General features: G+C 38.9%; 1 protein-coding gene across 1 annotated transcript in view; it reads right to left on the bottom strand.

The window, feature by feature from the left end:
* LOC124131985 overlaps window positions 1-21,262 on the bottom strand; it is a 47,807-nt gene that overhangs the window by 15,501 nt on the left and 11,044 nt on the right. Inside the window, exons 5-11 of the mRNA XM_048391602.1 lie at window positions 18,611-18,625; window positions 17,680-17,936; window positions 13,185-13,277; window positions 12,242-12,598; window positions 10,726-10,808; window positions 9,398-9,464; window positions 6,644-6,835 (exon numbers count right to left, since the gene is read on the bottom strand). Coding sequence (XP_048247559.1) covers window positions 6,644-6,835; window positions 9,398-9,464; window positions 10,726-10,808; window positions 12,242-12,598; window positions 13,185-13,277; window positions 17,680-17,936; window positions 18,611-18,625 — 1,064 coding nt within the window. The remainder of the gene's footprint in view (window positions 1-6,643; window positions 6,836-9,397; window positions 9,465-10,725; window positions 10,809-12,241; window positions 12,599-13,184; window positions 13,278-17,679; window positions 17,937-18,610; window positions 18,626-21,262) is intronic.

Genomic DNA, 21,262 nt, shown 5'->3' with positions numbered 1-21,262 from the left:
GGAGAAGTGTTAGTCAAAGGCCACCTGCCTCGCCAGCCGAACTGGGACTGTCGTTATGATAGAAGTGGACAAGTCGGAAGATTGGTTCTGACCATCACCACGAATGTTTGAGCAATCGTGGGGGCATCACCCATCATTGATCAAGTCACCTAAAAAATTCCTTCTTTCTTTTTAAACACCACTGTCGGCTTTCCTGACCATCAATATCTTGCCATCGTACGTCCAAAAAGTTCATCAGTTGTGTGTAGGTGGTGTTTCTGGTATGAAATCTCTTGCATAAGCCATAATTGTAAAAAAAATATTTATGTAGAGCAGCAGTGACTGTTAAATATGAACTTTTGCCGGAACTACTTTCTGGGGTTACCTGAATTCTCAATCGATCTTTCAATACTAAAAACGCAAGTGAAGAAAATTAATTCTGTAAAATTACTGAGGTGAACGAAATTGATTTATTGAGCGATAGTGACTTTGATGCCTTGTTTTCGGAAATGGCAGGAATCTAGCACCAATGAAAACAATGTCGTACACTGCTCAGATGTGGCCTGTGGCACAGAGCAAACGCGACTGCTCCTGATCAATCCCATACTAAAACCCCTTTACTATCGCATCGGGGAAAATAATCTAAGATTTTGAGAAACCATAAAACATAAAAGGTAAGGGAGGAAATTTAATTTTAAAAACAACAACCAAAACTTGCCCACCTGTTTTATCGATTGGTCATCGGAGACAAGAAAATATCCGTAGACGGAATTAGAAATATACTATTCTGGTTTCTGAGATGGCCGACCTTCTCCGTGCATTCTAGGACGAGAATGCGACGGCACATGATGAGTGACGGGGCACAGTAATGAGCTGGCATCAGGTCATACAGTAGGTCCATCTCAGGTGACAAGAAACACCAGTTAAGCAAAGTATTACAGCACACTCGACAAATCCCAAATTCCAAATATAACACTCCCTGAAGTTGACAATAAACACTTAACACACAAGTTTCAGAGCTCTCAGTTCAATCCCCACCAGTCCATTCTACATCGTCCGAATTGGTTTGCGATTATCCAAACAAAAGCAATACATTCAACACCAGTAAGTCTAAATTTCATCCTCATGCTCCCGTTTGACTTGAAATGCACCTTTTTACAAACTTAACTGACGTTGTATATAAATCCGCGCTTGAAGGTTGATCTTGCATTGTTGCATCGAGGTCATGTTAATATTATTGTTCAACTTCCTGTAACCTATTTTTAAGATTTGATTTAACCCAAATATTGTTTGTAAATTTGTTCAGAGAATGAAATTATGTTGACATATTTCTAAATAATGTTGTATATATTCAAAGAACGATTTTTTTTTTGCATAACTGAGTATGGGTGGGGAAACATAAGTGACTGAGAGCCGCCAAATACCGACAAAATAACTATGTTGCAATGTTCTTTGGCAAAACCAGAGGACTTCAAATTTAAGCAAACTTTGTTACGATATTATTCGGCAAGACCAGTAAACTACAAAGTATGAAATTTTAAGAATCCAACGTCAGTTTGGATGGGTTCATTGAAGTGTGAATGATTTAAAAGAGCTGTTAGAATCTCTACAGGGATACGTGAAGACAGGATGGGGCCATCTGAGAAACACACTCCACTCTCACTCCCCTACGAGTTCACAATTTCACTGAGGAAATAACAGAATACAAATGCTACCCCAACCAGAAGCCCATACAACATCCATAAAAAAACGTCTAGGAAACAGTAAGGAGATGCAAAAACAACTACTGACTGCAGTTCTGTGGGGGAATTTTGGATAATTGGCTGATGATCGGAGCATCCAAAGTGCGTATGACCTATGTGTCAAGCACATGAAGGGATGGGTTGAACACTACTCTGAGCCCTACTCCTGGAAACAAACCATGGGTGATATAAGCTAGTGTCACGACTATCGCACAATCTCGTTGCTGAGTGATCATGCGGAGTCCTGATACTGTGTATCCCTATTTGCAGTGTGGCTTCAAGGCAGAAACGAATCGAGATGATCTGCTCACTTTCAGGGCTACATGTGCTACATTATGCCACACTTTTGGGATTTCCTTCAATCTCAGGCACGTCAGTAGTGAGCAAGAATAACTCTCCCAGCTCTGATTGTGGATGTGTAATAATAATATCATTTAAACTTCAATAAGAATCAATATATAATATGTCTAAATATCATCTTTCGCCCTCGTGTTTCGCATGAACTATAACAATTCGGGGGCTAACCATCCTCAACCATGCTAGATGACGGTGGACCTTAGTATCCCATGGCCTATACCTGAACATGATCTAGGCCATGGGATACTAAGGTCCACCGTCCCCCCACCCAACCTCCCAACAAAACCTACTTTTTCTGAAACCTTAGTATGTCCTGAACATGAAATCATATGTTAAGATTGAAATTATAGGGATGCACTTCCTGTTTTCATCATATTTGTGGAGGTACCCTCATAATCGCGATTTTGCAATCCGTGTTTAGCGTCATTTTTGTACTGCAACAAAAAGGTCAATAAATGTCTTAACAATTGTCCAATCTCTATGTGTAATATATCAAAATATAGCTAACGTTATTCCAGTTATCATTATGTTATTTTCATTGAAATATAATGATAAGTATAGTGGCTTTTTAACTTTTACTTAGTAGAACACACATATGCAAATTCGCTCCACGCAGATCGCTCAAACTTTCCATAATTGTCTATTATATGGAAAAATGAATACAAGGTAATCACAAAAACAAACACAGGCTATAATCTAGTGATATTATTTTTCAGACTGATGCATAAGTGAGAGAGAGACATGGAGACAGGCAATGAGGTTGAACCACCACCCAAGTTTCGAACGGATGTCCAAAGTGGTGAAGAGGAAACAAAACAAATATGCATTGTTCACATCTCAGGATTACAATATGGAACATTCCAACTGTTTTCTGCTACAAAGGATGCCGAAAAGATACTTATTAAATTGAAGGAGGTACGTGAAATGAAGTCACTGAGTGACACTTCCATGGTGACAACCTCAAAGGAAAGCTTGAGAAACACCAGACGTAGAAGGACAGGTTGTCTTTCTGTATGTTGAACAGCACCGGAAACTTTCAAACCTACGTGAGCTCGCTTCTTCAGATATGATCAAAGAAGTTGGAAGTTATCTGCACAATATTATTCTTGACAGCTTTGCAAAAGCAAAGGAATTGAAATGGCCCCCTTCTGCTCAGGATCTTGGAAACGTTGATGATGTCCTGCCACCTCAACTCCAGAAATTCCTAAACTATGTCCTCACAGATAAAGCGACCACCCACATACCTAAATCATATCGACTAGTCCTTTCAATAGGACAAGACCTCTGTTGTGCAGCAACAAACGAAGAGTGGAAACTCCCAAAGCATGTGTTGATATGCATGACATTTCGCCATCTGTTCAGAAGTGAGTGATTGATAACGCTGCTCAATCAAATGGGCCATTGTGAGAACTACTCATTGTCACTGGAATTAGAAACAGCGCTGGCTGAGGCTTTTGAGCAAACATCAACTCTATTGTCAACTCAGATCATTCGGTCACCTACTGCACTAGCAGTTTTTCATTCTGAATTTGATAACTTCGACCAATTACTGAACAACCTCACCGGAATGGACTCAATTGATACTGCCCATGGTATCATGCTGCAGGAAAAAGAAGGCAAATCAGAGGATCATGGTGGTATTAGCATAGACATCCCATCAATTCTGAAGGACAGCACAACAAAGCAACGGTCATCAAACCTCGATCCAGCTGACAATCTCCCAGAATGCTATTTCACACAGCTAAGAAGTCTACAGATTATCATCAAACCGCTGACATATCCTGGTTATGAAGGCAGGTACAATGCAGCTAGCATGCGACACATATTGTGGATGCTGAATAGGATGAAGAGCAGTTTGTCACACCAAACTGTTCCCGGAAGGACAGGCTTTGTGTCTCTAACTGGAACAACTCCTGAAAATTTGACAACAATAGACTACTATCCTGTTATTGGCTGTCCAATCACGGAATACAAAACTGTACAGGAGTGTCTACTCTATGCTGAAAATGCCACCAATGAAATTGTTCAGGAATACATCATCATCACATTCGACTTAGGTGTATATATGAAAGCATACCCACTCGTCTGGAACAATCAAACCAAATATGGGAAGCACATAATCCTGATTTGAACTTCCATCTAGTTTGCCCATACATGAAGATGATAGGAAAGAAAATGAATGGGTCAGGTCTCTTTGACGTATTGCTGGAAACTGGTTGATTTCGTCTGGTTTTTATCACAGGTGTTCTTTCGGGGAAACACTATGACAGAGCAATGCACTGCAACATGGGCTTTTTGGAATGCCCTGAGAGACTTCTGATGATCTTTTTCGAATGCCCTAAGAGACTTCTGATGACTCAGTATGTAGCAAGTCAGGGTGAAACTGAAGCACTGTCTTCGTTATCTGAGCAATCTAAGCAACTTCTAGATAATTTGATAAACAGCACATCTGCAGACACCTTGGACGCAGCACTTGCTGACAAGGCAATAGTGAACTACATCAAAGGATTTCAGCAATATCGTGATGACATTAGAGCAGGACTTTATGGAATGAAACTCTTGCAGCGGTGGTGTTGTGTTCAGCACAGACAGCTATGTGGCAAGTGAGAGAATACGAAAAAAACCGCGGACTGGAAGCAGTTCCTATCCAATGATATCAACAAGCAACAGTTCATCACTCCTCTTACTCGACGCTGGAGCCAAATAAATATGCCAAAAACTGCAGTGTAGAAAAGTAACAGTCGTATGTGAAGGATCTGCATACCAACTTACTTCTAATGAAAATCTGACAACACAGTGTACAGAAATACCAGTCCTCAAGTCTTCCAAGGAGACACATTCCAGGATCAGCCTTTATTGTGAATATGCCAGGCTCAAAAACTACTTGTACATGTATGTCAGAGTAAAAAAAAAAAACCACTGACATTTTGTTTATCCTTATCCATTATGCACTCAAGATGGAGAATATCAAAATTCTCTTTGACACCGGTACTAGTAATAAAAAAAAGGTTGATTGATGTCAGTGAACTTGCTCTGTCACATACTCAGCAACACTGCACAGCGATGATGGTACTTTATGCTTACAGTGATTGTTATACTACAAGTGCCTTCAAAGGACATGGGAAGGTAAAACCACTGAAAACTCTGTCAAGGATGCCCAAATTCGTGCCACTGCTCACCAGGTTGGGTGACACATGGCATGTACCCGTCGACGTCATGGATGAACTTGATCAATTCAAATGTGCTTTGTTTGGGAAACCTCGTATACTGAGTGTCAACGATCTACGCTCCCTCAGAATGAATGAGCTATGTGCCAAAGATGATCTACCTGGCCCTTCTCGCAATGTTGATATGGGAACCCTACTTCCCCGTCGAAAGAGTCTTGATCAACACATAAGAAAGGTCAATTATCAGGTTGGCATATTGCAGAGAGCACACATTGCCGATCCACATATTCCAGCTCCTGTTGATGGTCATGGTTGGGTGATGATTGGGGGAAAACTCGAACAACTGTGGAATGAAGGAGACATGAGGCCACAGCGACTGGTAGATATAAATGAAACAGGGATACAAGCAGTGATGAGGAGATATATCTCTTCCTGATGCAGTAGACTACATTGACGTTGATACTTCAGACAGTGACTAGATTGAACATTTAGTGTGCCTACAGACGTTTGAAATTTTGTTAATTGTTTTATTGCTATGACTTAACATTAATGCTTGTTTCTTGTTTGTCCCGATGCAATCATGTATTGATAAATATTTTTTTTCCAGATATAGCTAAAAATCTGAAATCAGGGATACATATCTATATATATATGTTGACATAAACACTAGACTGGTAAATTTGTCTGTTGTCATTTAAATGGAAAACTACACTTATGATATGTCAAACATGTACTGTAATACCTAATTTGATATCTACTTATGTGGCCAAGAGTCTTTTTAAAGTTAAGATTTAATTTGTTTGACCCAAATGTAATTCCAGATATTCCATATTGCCAAAAAGAGCTATTCTTAGTGAAAAGAAATATATACTGTAAATGGTAATTCTATGAATAGTACCACGTATAGTTTGAATTCTCATGTGTCCAATTATCATGTTTTTATTCAAATGATTTTTTTTCAAGATAAAGTTATATGTCACTAGATTATTGCCTGTATTTGTTTTTCCATATAATATGCATATGTGTGTTCTACTAAGTAAAGATTTAATAGCTACAATACTTGTCATTATATTTCAATGAAAATAACATACTTATAACCGGGATAGTTTTAGCTTTATTTTGATATATTACACATAGACATTGGACAATTGTAAAGACATTTATTGACCTTTTTGTTGCAGTACAAAAATAACGCTCGACGCAGATTGCAAAATCGAGTATATGAGGGTACCTCCAGCAAATATGATGAAAACAGGAAGTGCATCCCTATATTTCCAATGTTAACATATGATTTCAGGTTCAGGACATACTAAGGCTTCAGAAAAAGTAGGTTGTGTTGCATGGTGGACCTAAGTAGCCCATGGCCTAATATTCTATTTCTATGTGGTTACTACTTACGTCATACTGGTCGCCTTCTCTTCTTCTGACTTGCATCACTTCACCATTTGTGTCACACTGTGTGAATTCTCTTGTCCATACTTTAGAGTTACATTTGGATACCACAAATACGGTGTTACCAACACGTACTGCAAGTCCACATGTACATGTTCGATCGGTATAGTTTGTACACATTCGTATGTCAACTTGCACCTGGAATAAAAAAAACACTCATTTTTTGTTGAAGGCAAATAGATTAAAAGTAATACTATACTTATATACACATGCACAAAAGTTAAGCGCGGCCATATTCATAGTCTCTTGATTTCACGTGTGGGAATCAGAAATGTGATGATGTATGACTGAATTAAGCTTCCATAGTTTCATGAACCCAAATGTGTCCAGATACCACAAGGAAAGCGTGCTTTTTGCTCCTGTGTGAGATTCCCCTTCCAATAGAGGTTGAAAATCAGCCATGGTGAGGAGAAAGTTAACGAACGCTGAAAGATGGCAAGTGATAGACATGAAAAATGCTGGCATGTCATGCAGGGTCATTGCAAGACAAATGGGTCGTCATCACAGTGTTATCATTCGTTTGATTGTCAAACATGGTCAAACTAACAGAGTGGATAGACTTCGTTTCAGGATAGTCAGACGAAATCCATTTGCCACTTCAACAGATTGAAGACTGCAGTGGATTACCCATCCGAGACTCTCGACGATGGCCTCAGAGCGGCTGGTTATGATGCCAGAAGACCAGTAAAACGTCCTCAACTGACTGAGAGGCACATGCGGAATCGTCTGATATGGTGTCGTGCCCGTAGTCGATGGAACTTGGCCAAGTGGAGAAGGATCCATTGGTCTGACGATTGTCGAATGCTGCTACGAACTGTTGATGGTCGAATACGTGTTTGGAGGCAACGTTACACTCGTTTTGCACCAAGGAACATCCAGAAGACTTTAACATGTGGCGGGGGGTATGTCATAATATGGGGTTGTGTTTCTTTCGGCTGCAAACTTCCGCTGGTGACAATTCGTGGAAACCTGAATGGCCAACAATACCAAGATGCCGTTCTTCGTCCAGTGGTTGTCCCTCATTTTGACAACCATCCTCTTCAGACAAGACCTGTTTACATGGACGACAATGCTAGACTACACAGATCTCGGGCAGTTTGGGCCTTTTTGCGTCAAGAAGCTATTGCCACTCTTCCTTGGCCGGCCTGTAGTGCGGATCTTAACCCGATGGAGCATCTGTGGGACATTCTTGGCTGGGAAATCAGACATCGTGATCCGCCAGTTCAAAATCTCGCTTGACTTGAAGCCGCACTTCATGAAGAATAGATCCGTTTGCCACAGAGAAGCATTCAACGACTTGTAATGAGTATGAGGCGTAGGGTTGAAGCTGTGGTCAATGTCCGTGGATCATACACACGTCACTGACGTTTCTGTCTTGCAATAGACTCTGCACTACCTAGGGTGTCTATGTGATACCTGATATGGTCTGCTGATATAATGACAGTTACATGACAAAAAAAAGTTTTCCAATGTTTTCTTATCCTTCAATTTCTGGTCTTCGGTAAAATTCCTTTCTGCTCATATTCTTATGGAACACAAGATAAACTTGCTTTGGGACAACTTTTGCATCACATGAGGTTTACATATATGGCTCATAACAATCGTACATCTCGTTATAATAGTCATAATTAAGTACCAAAAGTAACAGCTCACAAATATGGTGGGTGGCGCTTAACTTTTGTGCATGTGTATAGATAGGGTAAATATCATCAGAAATCTGCTTGAAATAACATTTGTAAAACATAGTGCCTTGGAACTGTAGCTCACCAGGATATGTAGTCAACAGTTTAAAATGCAAACAAAGCCACATAACAAATATTGCCAGCAATGATCTTCGAATATTTTCATCATATATACGAAATATTGTATACTGAGGACAAAAAATACACACTGAACTTAAAATATTTTGAACAGAAATATGATGTCATCATTAGGATAATTGAGTGAATGAGTGAATATGTTTTTACGTCACTTTTAGCAATATTCGAGCAATATCACGGCGGGGGACACCAGAAATGGACTTCACACATTGTACACATATCGGTTCGAACCTGGGTCTTCGTTGTGACGAACGACCACTTTAACCACTAGGCTACCCGACCGCCCCTCATAAGGATAAAAATTCATGCCAAAGTACATTTCCGTCAGTATTAAAGGTACATACATAGCCAAGTATGCAAGAATATGGTCAACGTTCACATAACGCAGAAACACAGAATTTAGTTTAGCATCACAACTAATTAAATATGCGCCAAATTTCATAACATGTTTTAACAAAACTGTGTCTGACCATAAATAGCTTTGAATATGTTGAACACATTCAGGCGTCATCATTGGTCAGATGAAGTATGTGTAGTTTCAGTTTCATATGTCAAGTGGTTACAACATACTATAACAAAGGAGGCCACGACATTTCAATCAGGTGATCTAAATATGCAGTATTTTAACATAAGTGAGTAATATAATACTTACCATGTTAAACACTAACTATCTTTTAACTGTTTAGATAGACTCTTGAAAGATTCTGGTAGTATTGAGTACCCGTAGGTACAGCTGAAATATGCCACTGACGATTCTTTATTGCCAGTGAATCGTCATTATCGGTGTTAATATTTGGCAGTTTTGTTAACTTGAAAAGACACTGTGGCATATTTCATTGAAATATTATCCTATAAAATAATACGTTAGAAGTTTCCTTACCTCGATCGGTTCACTTTGGTGTTTATACAGTGTGAAAATTCCTGTCTGTACAGAATACTGGAACGGGCTGTGAAAACAATTCCATAAGTAGTAAAGCCTATAGATCTAGTGTTTATGGGAATCAACAATAACAACCATTTTTAAAAAAAAAATTGATGTAAAAACAATTCCAAAAATACAGTACTTCAGTACAAAGATATTTCAGAAAACTGAAAACATTCAGGTTTCCTATTTCGAAGTCATAAACAATACAGGTGAAAGACATGACGGTCAACAGAGGGTAATGATGAGCATGAGGCGCGGGGAGCAAGATACTATTACTTGCACACTTTATGGATAGTTGACAGTGAAGAGTACTATTGATTAAAATATGAAGATTTTATAGTGTGATGACATCCGAAATACAGGGTTTCTGGCAATGAAGCAAAAGAGCTTTTGTCTTCGTAAAATTAAACAATAACAGCATTTGTTACTTGAAGATAAGAGATCACCCGTTTAATAAACATACAGCTGTATTACATATAGTGTAATACCAAAACGCGTGCTTATGTACTCTCAACATCCCTTGGCTTATTCAACGACATTGCGTGTGGAGTTGATAGATCACTGAGAGGAGCTTATGCACACTCGATGACCCCAGCAACCTTGTTGCTAGACTGACGTCACATGCCATTGTTTCGCAGATGGATCTTGCAACAAGATTCCGCAAATTACGTCATCGGGTACTGTGACGTTATTGTAAACTTTGAGGTTCAAGGCCCGTTCCACAAGGCGATCGTATTGTAGCGCAACGACAGTCGTTAGTCTGTTAAAGTATGTGAGTTGCGATAGTCTTAGCCCTACCTACGATAATTTTGTGAATTCTAAAGGTGGACCGTTGAATGGTATTAATTCATACGATTCAACTTTTGACGTGTTTGAAGTATTATTGTTAAACTCAATTGGACTATGCCGTGGATCGTGTAGGTGTCAGCCAATTCATACTCAACAGCATAGTTCTAAAAACGTTTTAAATGACAAGCAATAAATAAAATACTAAACTCACTCACGTGTAAAACCAATTTTATGAAACGAGTGAATAGTTGTGGTAATCTATATTTAGATGATGAGATAGGTTCCAAGAATTCCAGGAGAATTCCATGCTCAGACTGAGTGATTTGGTTGATTGTTTGCCATCGTGCCTGGAAGTGTGACTTGTTGCTCATGTTTGCAGTTACTGCTTTGCCTGCTCCAGAATTGATCACATACAGGACACCGTGTTTTAACTTGAATAGTTGGTACATTCACTCTTTATCGAAGAGTTGATATATTGCATAACAAGTACTTACACACCAAATCTCTTAAGGTAGGGATCATTTTCTAGGCTGCATGATTTCTTTTCGATGTCCTCTGTTCTTCTCCTCACTCTAACCTGTAACATATTTCCTTTTGTTATAAACTGTATTACCATAGGCGTACGGCAGTATACAGTATACGTAAACAGGTTGCTTGACCTGATGGCTGGTATAAGGTTAAGTTACAAATAGTTACAACAAAAACAACATGCCCTAAAATGAAAACACAGTAAATAACTTGAAAGGTGCTTGCAAGTACTTGCAAAGCAGAAACAGCCTCTCATTGCCATTTGAAGAAAGCCTCAGAAATCATTCTATTACCAGTGTGATACCATTTCCTGGTATGGCGAATTGAATGCCTGCTACAACCTCATACCAGACTAAAGTACCCCACGTTTGTCTCACGCTAACATAAAGGGGAATCTTAAAGGCAATTCCACTGTAATAACATTACTTTTGACATTATTTCCAATTTGGGAAAGTACACTCGGTATCTTTTAAACAGAGAGTCCCATGCCCCAACTGCCTCAGTACGACCGTTATACAAATTTCTGCTTGAATTATGTCACTTTCAGCTGGGGCAAATACTTGGCATTACATTAATTACAAGTTCATGTGCACATCCAGATTAACCAACAATAACTTCAAAGGAGTTTGTGCTTGAGAGAGTGAGTGATTGCGTGTGGTCTTTTAGCAATAATCCAGAAACATCACGGTGGGAAACACCAGAAATTGGCTTCACACATTGTACCCATGTGGGGAATCGAACCCGGGTCTTCGGTGTGACGAGCGAACACTTGAACCACTAGGCTACCCCACCGCCCCCTTTAAAACTGGAAATAACATGCCTCTAGCTACATTAACTGAGCACTAGGCTCTGGCCTCTTCCAAGCTTTCTGTCACTGTCCACTGAGGCTCATCAGCTGCTGGAAGTTGATTAGATGGCTGGGTCAAACGAGTGTGTGGAGGGAATGGAACAAGAGCTGAATTACACTTTGAGGCAATGCCAGTTCACATTTCCAATAGCTGATTGATTACGGTAGGTTCTATTTAGATTGACTTTTTCTGTCCTTACTTCTTTTATAACTTATTACTGATTACTTATCAATTTGTTCCAATTAAGAATGCCAACACAACTGAGCACACATTGAACGCGGCTCTGTTATACAGTGTCATTTGTAGATAACAGTCTGTTTCATATGATGCGGAAACTTTGAAAAAAACTCTTTAAATTGGCAATATGAACAATTTATGAGCAGGATTTAAAGTGTACCAATGATGCCCAAGAAACACATTTTCGCTTTGGCCTTAAATGTTAGAGTGAGCTAATATACAAGAGAGGTATGAAAAACATATCAATAGTAACAGCCCAAAAGGAATAGTACTGGTCAAGTCAAAGCCTAATGATTGTTCATAATGTTCAGATGTCAACCACTGGATTGTCTGGTCCAGACTTGATTTGTACAGACAGCCGTCACATAGCTTTGATCCACAATGACAAACTACTCACCTGAACGGTTCCAACTGAGTAATTACTCCAAAATGGAGAAGCTGGCATTTTTGGTACCATCAGATTGATACTTGATATGGTATCTCTGTCTGACGGTTGTGTGTAGGCGTCAGTCACAACTCCAAATACTTCGATTGTACGACGTTGACCCTCAGTACCAGTTTTGAAGGGATCGATTCCGCACGCTTTTGACACTGCTGATGCTGTGCATCCCCCATTGTGGCCCGATGGACGGTTAACACTAATGACAGCTTCCACAAATAAATTGCAGGCTAGATTTCCACAGCCAATTGGTGCGGTTAAATTCATGTCTATGCTTGCACTTGTACCGTGGTCGACTGTTATCTCTGTTGCCTGCTATAAATTGAACCGTACTGATTAGTTGATATAACGTCTTACAAATGTATTTCAACGAGCTATTGCTTTGGTATTACCATAGTATATTTTTCAGAGATTGTAAGGGGCCTCATAGCCTTTAACTACGGGTTTGAAGAGGCAACCAGAAACCAACACTGGTCGTAAGAGGTGACTCAGAAGATAGGATGGTCAGGCTGCGTAGGTTGATGCTCACGATGTCAATCACTGGATTGTCTGGTTCAGACGCGATTATTTACAGACTTCAGTCATGTAGCTGGAATATTGCCGAGTGAAGCGTTAATCAGTTATAAGCAATTATAGTTGGCAGTACGTTCATGCCTAGGTCAGTTGTGTTGTACATAACTAGTCTTGGTTCCCAAGTTAGCACTCATCGCTGCATTACAGATAACTTGATATTGTCACAGAGGAAGTAGAAATGAGACCGCGATAGAGTGGATTTTGCTTTGCCAAATATGGCCGATCATCTCCGGTATTGTAACCAAGTGATCATAACACAATATTCATCGCTACCAAAATCGATATTTTTTCAAGTTACTATAAGTAATAAACCATATGTCATGCATACCAAGAGCTTGATACCAACAAACATAGAAGCAGACAATCCATTTTCACCAGGTGCTTGGTCGGGTCCAAACATTGCTCTCAGTCCACATTGAATCTGAAATAACAGACAGAAAAAGATATTGCTGTGTGTGCCTTAATTTGCTTTTTTAGGATGATAAGCAAAAGAGTGAAAACAATTGGAACCTGTATGTATTGACCACAGTAGAGCATGTATTGAGTCTGTTTCCCAAAGACGTCGACGCAGCCATGGTCACTAGAAAGGGCGAGGGCCAAATGGTGCTATTCATTTGAAAGATTTGTTGCCTCTCCTTCAGGAACTATTGGGACTGCACAAAGTAAGAACAAGACTATACTCTGTGTCACTGAAAGAAATAAAACAACCCCAGCAACCTTTGCTGATGGATGGGTCTATATAAAGGAGGAGCTCAAAGTATCGACTAGAGAGTATAGTCCTTGATATCGCTTTGAAACGTTTGGCCAAACCAAAAATCCTCTAAATCAGACAATGACCGCATCTTCTTGAAGTTGAAATTTGCAAACAAAGGAATTGATGCCTTAAATTCACGTATCATGCTCAGGAAAAAAGCAGTTTCCCAAAACAATTTCATTTTCCCATACGAACCCCATTTCATGCAGGTTGTTCAATTATTGGAACGTGTTGCAGAATGTGGACTTGGCAGCTCATGATGTAAATTTCTCTAATTTCGGCTGCCCGGACTCGTATTGCTATCATCCTGTAGATCATATAATCTGTTATTGACACGTACAATCTTCATCAGTTATTTAAATGTGGATCGAAACATCGTGAGTGAGCAACCTCCTACCAATTGGGATCACAACTTTAAAATCATTAAGGATGCAGTCGAAGAAAAGTGCAAAAAAGAGTGAGTTAAGGCAGTGCGTGATGTCATTGGTAGAATGCAAACACTTAAAAAGAGATAACAGAATTGGAATAAACCCATTCTGTCACCGACAGCTGTCATCTAAAGTCCTACATCAATAGTTTGCAGTTGTTCCCTTTGTCACAGCCTCAAATAACATAACCATAATATGTAATACATTCATTCTTTATTCAAAGGACTTGGTATTAATGACATATCAAATAATGCCACATCTACAGCCAGTATTTAACTGATAAAGAAATCTTCCAAAACCAATATAAAACCTGAAGGCATGTCCATTTCTCTTTTGTACTGGATTCCAAAAGCTCCATAATCCGTACAAAGAGATCTATATATTGCTGGATCCAGCAAATCTACCGACGCTCAAACCCAAACCATAATGCTCAATAGAATCAAGAAGGGACCTTCTATAAATTCATAGAAAGAATTTGAGACAAGTGGAATTAATAATACCATGTAGATTCTAAAAAAACTCAAAGGATTTGCTTTACATTTTGCAATCTCAGAAAGAAACCTAATTCCATTCCGTCTAAACATTTGATTTTTCAGCATTGTGGCACCACTATCCCACATGAAAATCTTCATTCCTTCATCTGTTACAAAACGTGGTGACCACATGCTGGACTCACGCATCCATATACAATTTTGGGGTAAGACATTTATGCAAGAAGTAGGCATCCCAATTGGTACCAATTGTGCTCCCCTTGCATGAATCGGAAATGTTGCACGGATTAGCGAAGTCAAAAGAAGGTAATTTGGCCAAGACGTTTGAATTAAGCTGTACTGGTGATCTGATATAATTCAATAATTCATCAAATAGAAGAAAAAAATCCCTTCCACTGATTGATAGTCTACGGTGTTAGCGTTAGGCGTCTCAACGTGCGTGATTCCCATGCACCCTTTCGAGTTGAGTTGATTGGTTCAACTGTGTCATATGGCTATTTCAATGAATGCTCGTTCCGCCCGTAAACAATTGCCTTGCCTTTGTATGTGTTTGTGAAGAGTGCCATCGGTGGGGAAGGTTATGCTCACCTTTTCCCGAACACCTGGTATCATCACTATATGATACTGATTCATAAACACATGCTTATGATATAGCCGGAACCGTACAGACGACTCTGCTTTCAGGTAGATAAGCTTGGATGAGACGAATGTGTAGAATCAGTTCTCCAACTAAGGACATCTACCATTGGAGAGTGTGGATCTACCACACTAATGACCATCCGCTGCATGTTGAGATAATGATTCTCTTGTGAACAAATTATTCAACTGTGAAGCTGGAATCTTTCTCCGATATCAACTATATTCTGTACCGAGTTTAACTCTGATTTTGCTAGGTGAACTAGGAACCAAAGATGACACAACAGTTGTAACAGGTGTTCTGACGAATCTTGTACTTGTCCTCATAACAAGTTGTAGATTCATTAAATGGATGTGAGCAAAATAGATGATCTGACAAAGCCAGGTAAACTTTTCCAGATTTCAGACGAATTGGTACATGAAGGGAAGAAATCTGCCTTGTTCTAAGTATACCGTGAAGATTTCATACTGATTCATCTGGAATTTCGGTACTCCTTGTTGAAAACTTTCAGACTGATGACCATGCACATATGTGACATGTTCTTCTACAAAGAAGACTAGAGAATAGAAGTCATAGCTGTGAAACAGATCCTCCAGTTCCATATTGGCTTACTGGTCAAATAAAGTCTGTATCAACAAAAAATCGTCCCCCTTTCAGTCCAGGTGTTGCGGTTAGGTTGAATTACTTTGGGGGTTGTAGATCGTTATAGATGGTCAACAGCGGATTATCCCCTTTTCCAGCAAGTTTTACTCCTTTGTAGCTGGAATAGTGTCCTCCTCCTACCTTGCAGATAGTGATCCAATTTTCTGGGCGAATGCGGTGGTTCGTCTAATAACTCCTGCTTGCCTGATGTGCGACATTCGTGCATGGGAATAATTTCTATCAGTAGTATTCTGACTCACTTCCACTAAGACCTTGCTGAGAGTGCTGTTAAACAACTGATGTGCTGGGGTAGTTTGGGTCATCATCATCATCATCATCATCAATTTCTTTGTCTGCTCAGGGACATCTCTTGTTCGTACTTGAGAAAGGAAATGCTGCATTCAAATCCAGGGGAAGTGAGTGGACATCCCTAACTGAGTGGTGAGAAGTTCCTCCTACTTCCTCACAATCCTGCGTAATGAACTGACCTGGTCCGACCTGGACTCGATGGCACAATAACGTGTCCAACGCCAGCCATAAACAAGTTCATATAATCTCTAATGTCCATTGCATGATAATCACGAGAGTCCAAACCACGCAGTTTTGTCACAGGAAGTAACACGATCATGTCGAGAGACTTGATCGGCTTTAATAATCTTTCTCAATAACTGGAGGATCAGATAACGGATAATTATGCGTGTGATGCGCTCGGTGTTTTAAGGAAGGTGGTGGGCTGAGGAAGTCTAGGGTATTGCGACGAGTTGTTCTTGCCTGGGCTGATGTCAGCCTGCAGAGTGTTCAGTAGCTCCTCTTGCTTCTCAGCTGCCTTTCTCCTCCTAGACACCATCCAAGATTTTGAGATCCTGACAAACAAACTCCTCTTGAGTAAATGAGACACACAAAGTCTCATACGAAAAGAGGAGTAATTTGTAAATCGTTTATGATAGAACATACGTCCAGTGCATCATTTGGAATAAATCAAACGGAAGAATTCTAACACGAATACATTTTGTTCCCAAATTATGTAAAAGTAACATTCCGTGTTTGATCAAAGATTACAAAACACAATTGACCTTTTATTAACCTGTTTAGTTGAAGTTATCATATTAATATTACCTTACACTCCGAAGGAGAAAGGAAATATAAGCCGCTGTTTCAAACATATAAACTACATTACTGAAGGGAATACATATCAAATATAGTATATAACATGCTATTTGTCAATTTCGTATATAAACTATCTTCCAACAGTTAAATAATGATTGATTGTGTGTACTAATTTACCCGACCTTCGCCTCAAAATACCAAATATATATATATATTTTTTATCTCTGACACCCCTATAGGTGGCCTCCTTACACAAATGGCATGTTCACTGACAGTAGTACGCAGGGTTTGTGATTTTGAATCCGTCATGGCGTCTTCAGAACTAACACTACGATAATATTCCCATGTGATATCACAAAACTGTGTGGCATTTTGTTAACATTTCAAACAAGTACGGTTTTCATAGCACACAGACAGTTAGTCATTTCAATTTAAAATACTTGAGAAAGTCAAGTATATATCACAGCCTTGTGTGAGAAATATATGGTTAATAGGCATGTCATTACTGATATACGCGAAACGTGAGTTTGTAAAGACAAAACAAATTAGCAGAACATTTTCTAAGGTATGAGTGTTTGCATATTATCTAAAGTATACTAAACAATTTTGGGGTTTTACGTCCAGAATGGTTTTTAAAATCTTGATAAAGTTAAGACACTCACTACCCGTCATGAAGATCCGTGTAAGAGCTGGTGGTAACTACGGTATGATCATCAAGATCATTATGATATGTTGCAAACAAACTTAAAACAACTGTTACTCACATTTATTCCCGCCTTAAATCCATTATCAAGCAGATTTTTTTCTGTGAGCCGTGTGTTGCTGACGCTGTTTCCACTCATTTGGTTGCTTGCCGTGTGGGTGAGGATACTCTTTCCATTCACATACCAGCTTATCTGATAGAACAGCACGTGGTCTTGATCCGGACTAAACCCACATTCGAAAAACAGTTCACTTTTTACACGAGATGTAGTCTCCAAGTGGATAGTGACTGTGGGAATGGCCTTAAATGGTGGTGGATCTGTTCAGAACAAAACAGGTGTGTGAATGGAGCCTGGTCTCAGTTAAATGTAGAAAAGCCAATGGTAGGACCTTGTGAGTGCAGGCTTCTGAATCCTTTGCTTCCGATCGAAAGAAATGTAGTACATATCTATTTTTATTTTCAGACGGTGTTGTAAACTGTAATGCAATTATACCTGTGAGCTAAGTAACATTGCAACTGTTAACTAAGACAAAATTGTTATGGATGAGCAACTTCTTTATTACAATTGGGCGACGTTTCGGTGTAGATTCTAACACCGTTATCAAGCAAATGATGTACAAAATAGGTATGAGCATGATATATATACATAACAAAAGATGGTTGTTTATATAACAGATAAGGTTGATGTACAACTGATTGATTAGGTAGTTATGATAAGACAAGTTTATACAAGAGATAGGGTTGATGTACTCAATTTGCTCAGCCATAACAATTTTGTCTTAGTTACCATTCCAACTTCTAAATGCGACTCAAAGAAATTGCAACTGTTGCTCTACCTAAACCCGATACAATAGGAAACATAGACTATGGGTCTGTATATCTGTATTTAATATCTATCATTGCACTATGTTTTTGCAACAGTTACGTTTTTAATATGTTACAAAGAGTCAAAAGTTCTACATTTTAATCTGCAATTGATGCATACAACTTACCTCTCGAATCACGTTCTGAAACAATCATAATCATAATATATATTGTGTAAACCCAGCCACTTAAGTGAATCTTTTAACATCATAAATATAGGGTATCAGATCAAAATTTCCCCTGAGCTGTGATACAAACATTCATTAAGTCCTCATATATTTCATAATTAAGTAAATTACTTGTTGTTCAAGTAAAAAAAGGAAAATGGTCTTTGAACAAAATGAAGCAAAATTATAAGTGACCAAAGCCTTTCAACAATCATAAGAAATCTCTTCTGACAACCGAGTATTTTAAGAAATCCGACTGTATCATAGCATTCGTTTATACTATTCTAATCCACCGGTGACACTCGTCACAAACGCATGCAAAGGCAAGTCAATTGTTCATCTCAAAAATACCTTGAAACATTGTGCAATAAAAATAGGGAATAGCATCGGACATTAGTTTTGTCACTGAAGCAAACAAAATTGAAATGCCCTCCACACGTCTTCCATATAACATTTTGAAAGCCTTACTCAGGCCTTGCATGTTGTAACCCTCTTCATCAAACACTTTTTGGTAGAGTTGTTTGATGCTATTGAAATCTTCGAAGAAGGAGCATGCTCGTATGTACAAAAGTTGTGAAATGTAGACACCAAAGACAGGAGCTGCTGAAATATTGCTCGACGTTCAAGCCCATTAATTAATATGTCAGTATTGGTGAATAAGCCAGTTTGACATGAACAACATCAAGATTTCAAATTAGGATTCATAAGATTTCATACACATCTCCATCAACACTTGGCAATTATATGGGAGGTATTTTGTGTGTTGTGTTTGATGTTAATGCAAGGCAATATTCAAACATATACCGGATACGATGATATGCAATCAACCAAGTCAGAGAGCCTGACTTCTTGATACATTTAGTCGCCTCCTGTGGCAAGCATGTGTTGCTGACCTACTTTCGTAACCGGAATACACCCAAGTTCTTTTGGGAGGTACAAATTAATAATAACTATGACAATGAACATGCCTGCACAACATGAGCTTCAACCGACATGCTATATATATTTAATGGAGTATCCATGCTTACAGAAATGGAGGTCACCTTGTTGACTCTCGTGGTATCACTTTTCGTTAAAAGAAAACTATGTGACAAGGAACCAAATATCTGATTTCGTCGACTCCAGTTTTGGAAACTTATTCGTACTGCGTCAAGAACTTAAACCAGATATGATTACATCTCAGTTTGTAAACCCCAATCATGTTATTAGCAGTCTACTTGTTGTTTGGCTTCTGTCACTTCCTGTGAGGAAAACACATACTTACTTCATTAGAATTTTAAAACAGAAAGCTAAGTCTGTAGTAACTATGATATTAATATGCATATCACTCCAGAAAACACGATCCGGGGTAGAATAGGTCTTCAGCAACCCATGCTAGCGGTAAAAGGCGACTATGCTTGTCGTAAGAGGCGACTAACGGGATCTAGTGGTCAGGTTCGCTGACAGGGTCGGTGCGTTTCATCGATCCAAATAGCGTGGATCGATGCTCATGATGTAAATCACTGGATTGTCTGGTCCAGACTCGATTATTTACAGACCGCTGTCATATAGCTGGAATATTGCTGAGTGCGGCGTTAAACAACAAACCAACCAACAACCAGAAAAAACAATACTGCATTTAAACTTAAATAACAAGAGTAACCTAAAAAAGGGCAGGGTTAATGCACCACCAGGTCGTATCTTGATTTATGATAAGAAAACATGCTTCTTACTCCTGTTTTGTTTCTTGTGTCCCTGTCACATTTAATATATATCTCACTTCTTGCTTGTGGGACAATCAGTAGTGATCTTAAAGATACCTATAAAGAGTAACACATGTAATATTTTTTCAGTTCCACATTTTTCATTATCTTCTGTATCCAGTTTATTACATCTTTTATTATGAATACCCTAAACCTTTGTTATAGAGGTGACGGAAAAGTAGAGTAACCTGGTTCAATAGGTGTATAATACATACAGCAGGACAAAACGGAGCACAAAATAGCATTCTACATACATTAATGTATTTTATACAATACATTGGGGAGCAAGGTGGCATTGACTAAGAGGGGCACTTCCTATTTGGATTACTTCACTCTCTGTTTTGGAAACGCATGCTTTCTGCATTTGACTATGAAACCATAAATTACCATAGATCAGGATCAGTTTGTAACAATGTGTAACTATTCTTCTGCTTTCGTAAAAAAGCTACAAAGCTAAAGTAGTACTTGAAAACAATAACCCCTATGACTGCAGCTGAACTAATAAATGACGTATTTGTACTTCACAACCATGTCCCTACAAATCAGAAAGCCCCAGAGTGAAAGAGTAAAAGTGATCAACATTGCAAGTCTGATTGAGTCAATTCTACGTTTTTTAAGAGCCGATAATTTTGCTGCGGTTGACATAAAAATACAATGTGTCGACTAGATTTTGGCTGCTGTCAGATTCACTAAGAAGTTCTTAAAGAAACGGTAGATCGGTATAGATGTAAGCAAGGCAACTTCTCAATAAACGATCAACTCACTGGGAGATGATCATATTAGTGATCAGAGGTAAACACTATAAAAACCTTCATCGTTCAGAAAGGAAAATGTGAAAAGTTGGAGTAGGACATAAAGCAGTAACTAAACA

The sequence above is a fragment of the Haliotis rufescens genome, unplaced genomic scaffold (assembly GCF_023055435.1).
Source record: "Haliotis rufescens isolate VD_foot unplaced genomic scaffold, xgHalRufe1.0.p SCAF_93, whole genome shotgun sequence".
NCBI classification, from domain to species: Eukaryota; Metazoa; Mollusca; class Gastropoda; order Lepetellida; family Haliotidae; genus Haliotis; species Haliotis rufescens.
Note: the sequence above shows the minus strand (reverse complement) of the source record. Positions and strands in the feature narration are given on the sequence as shown.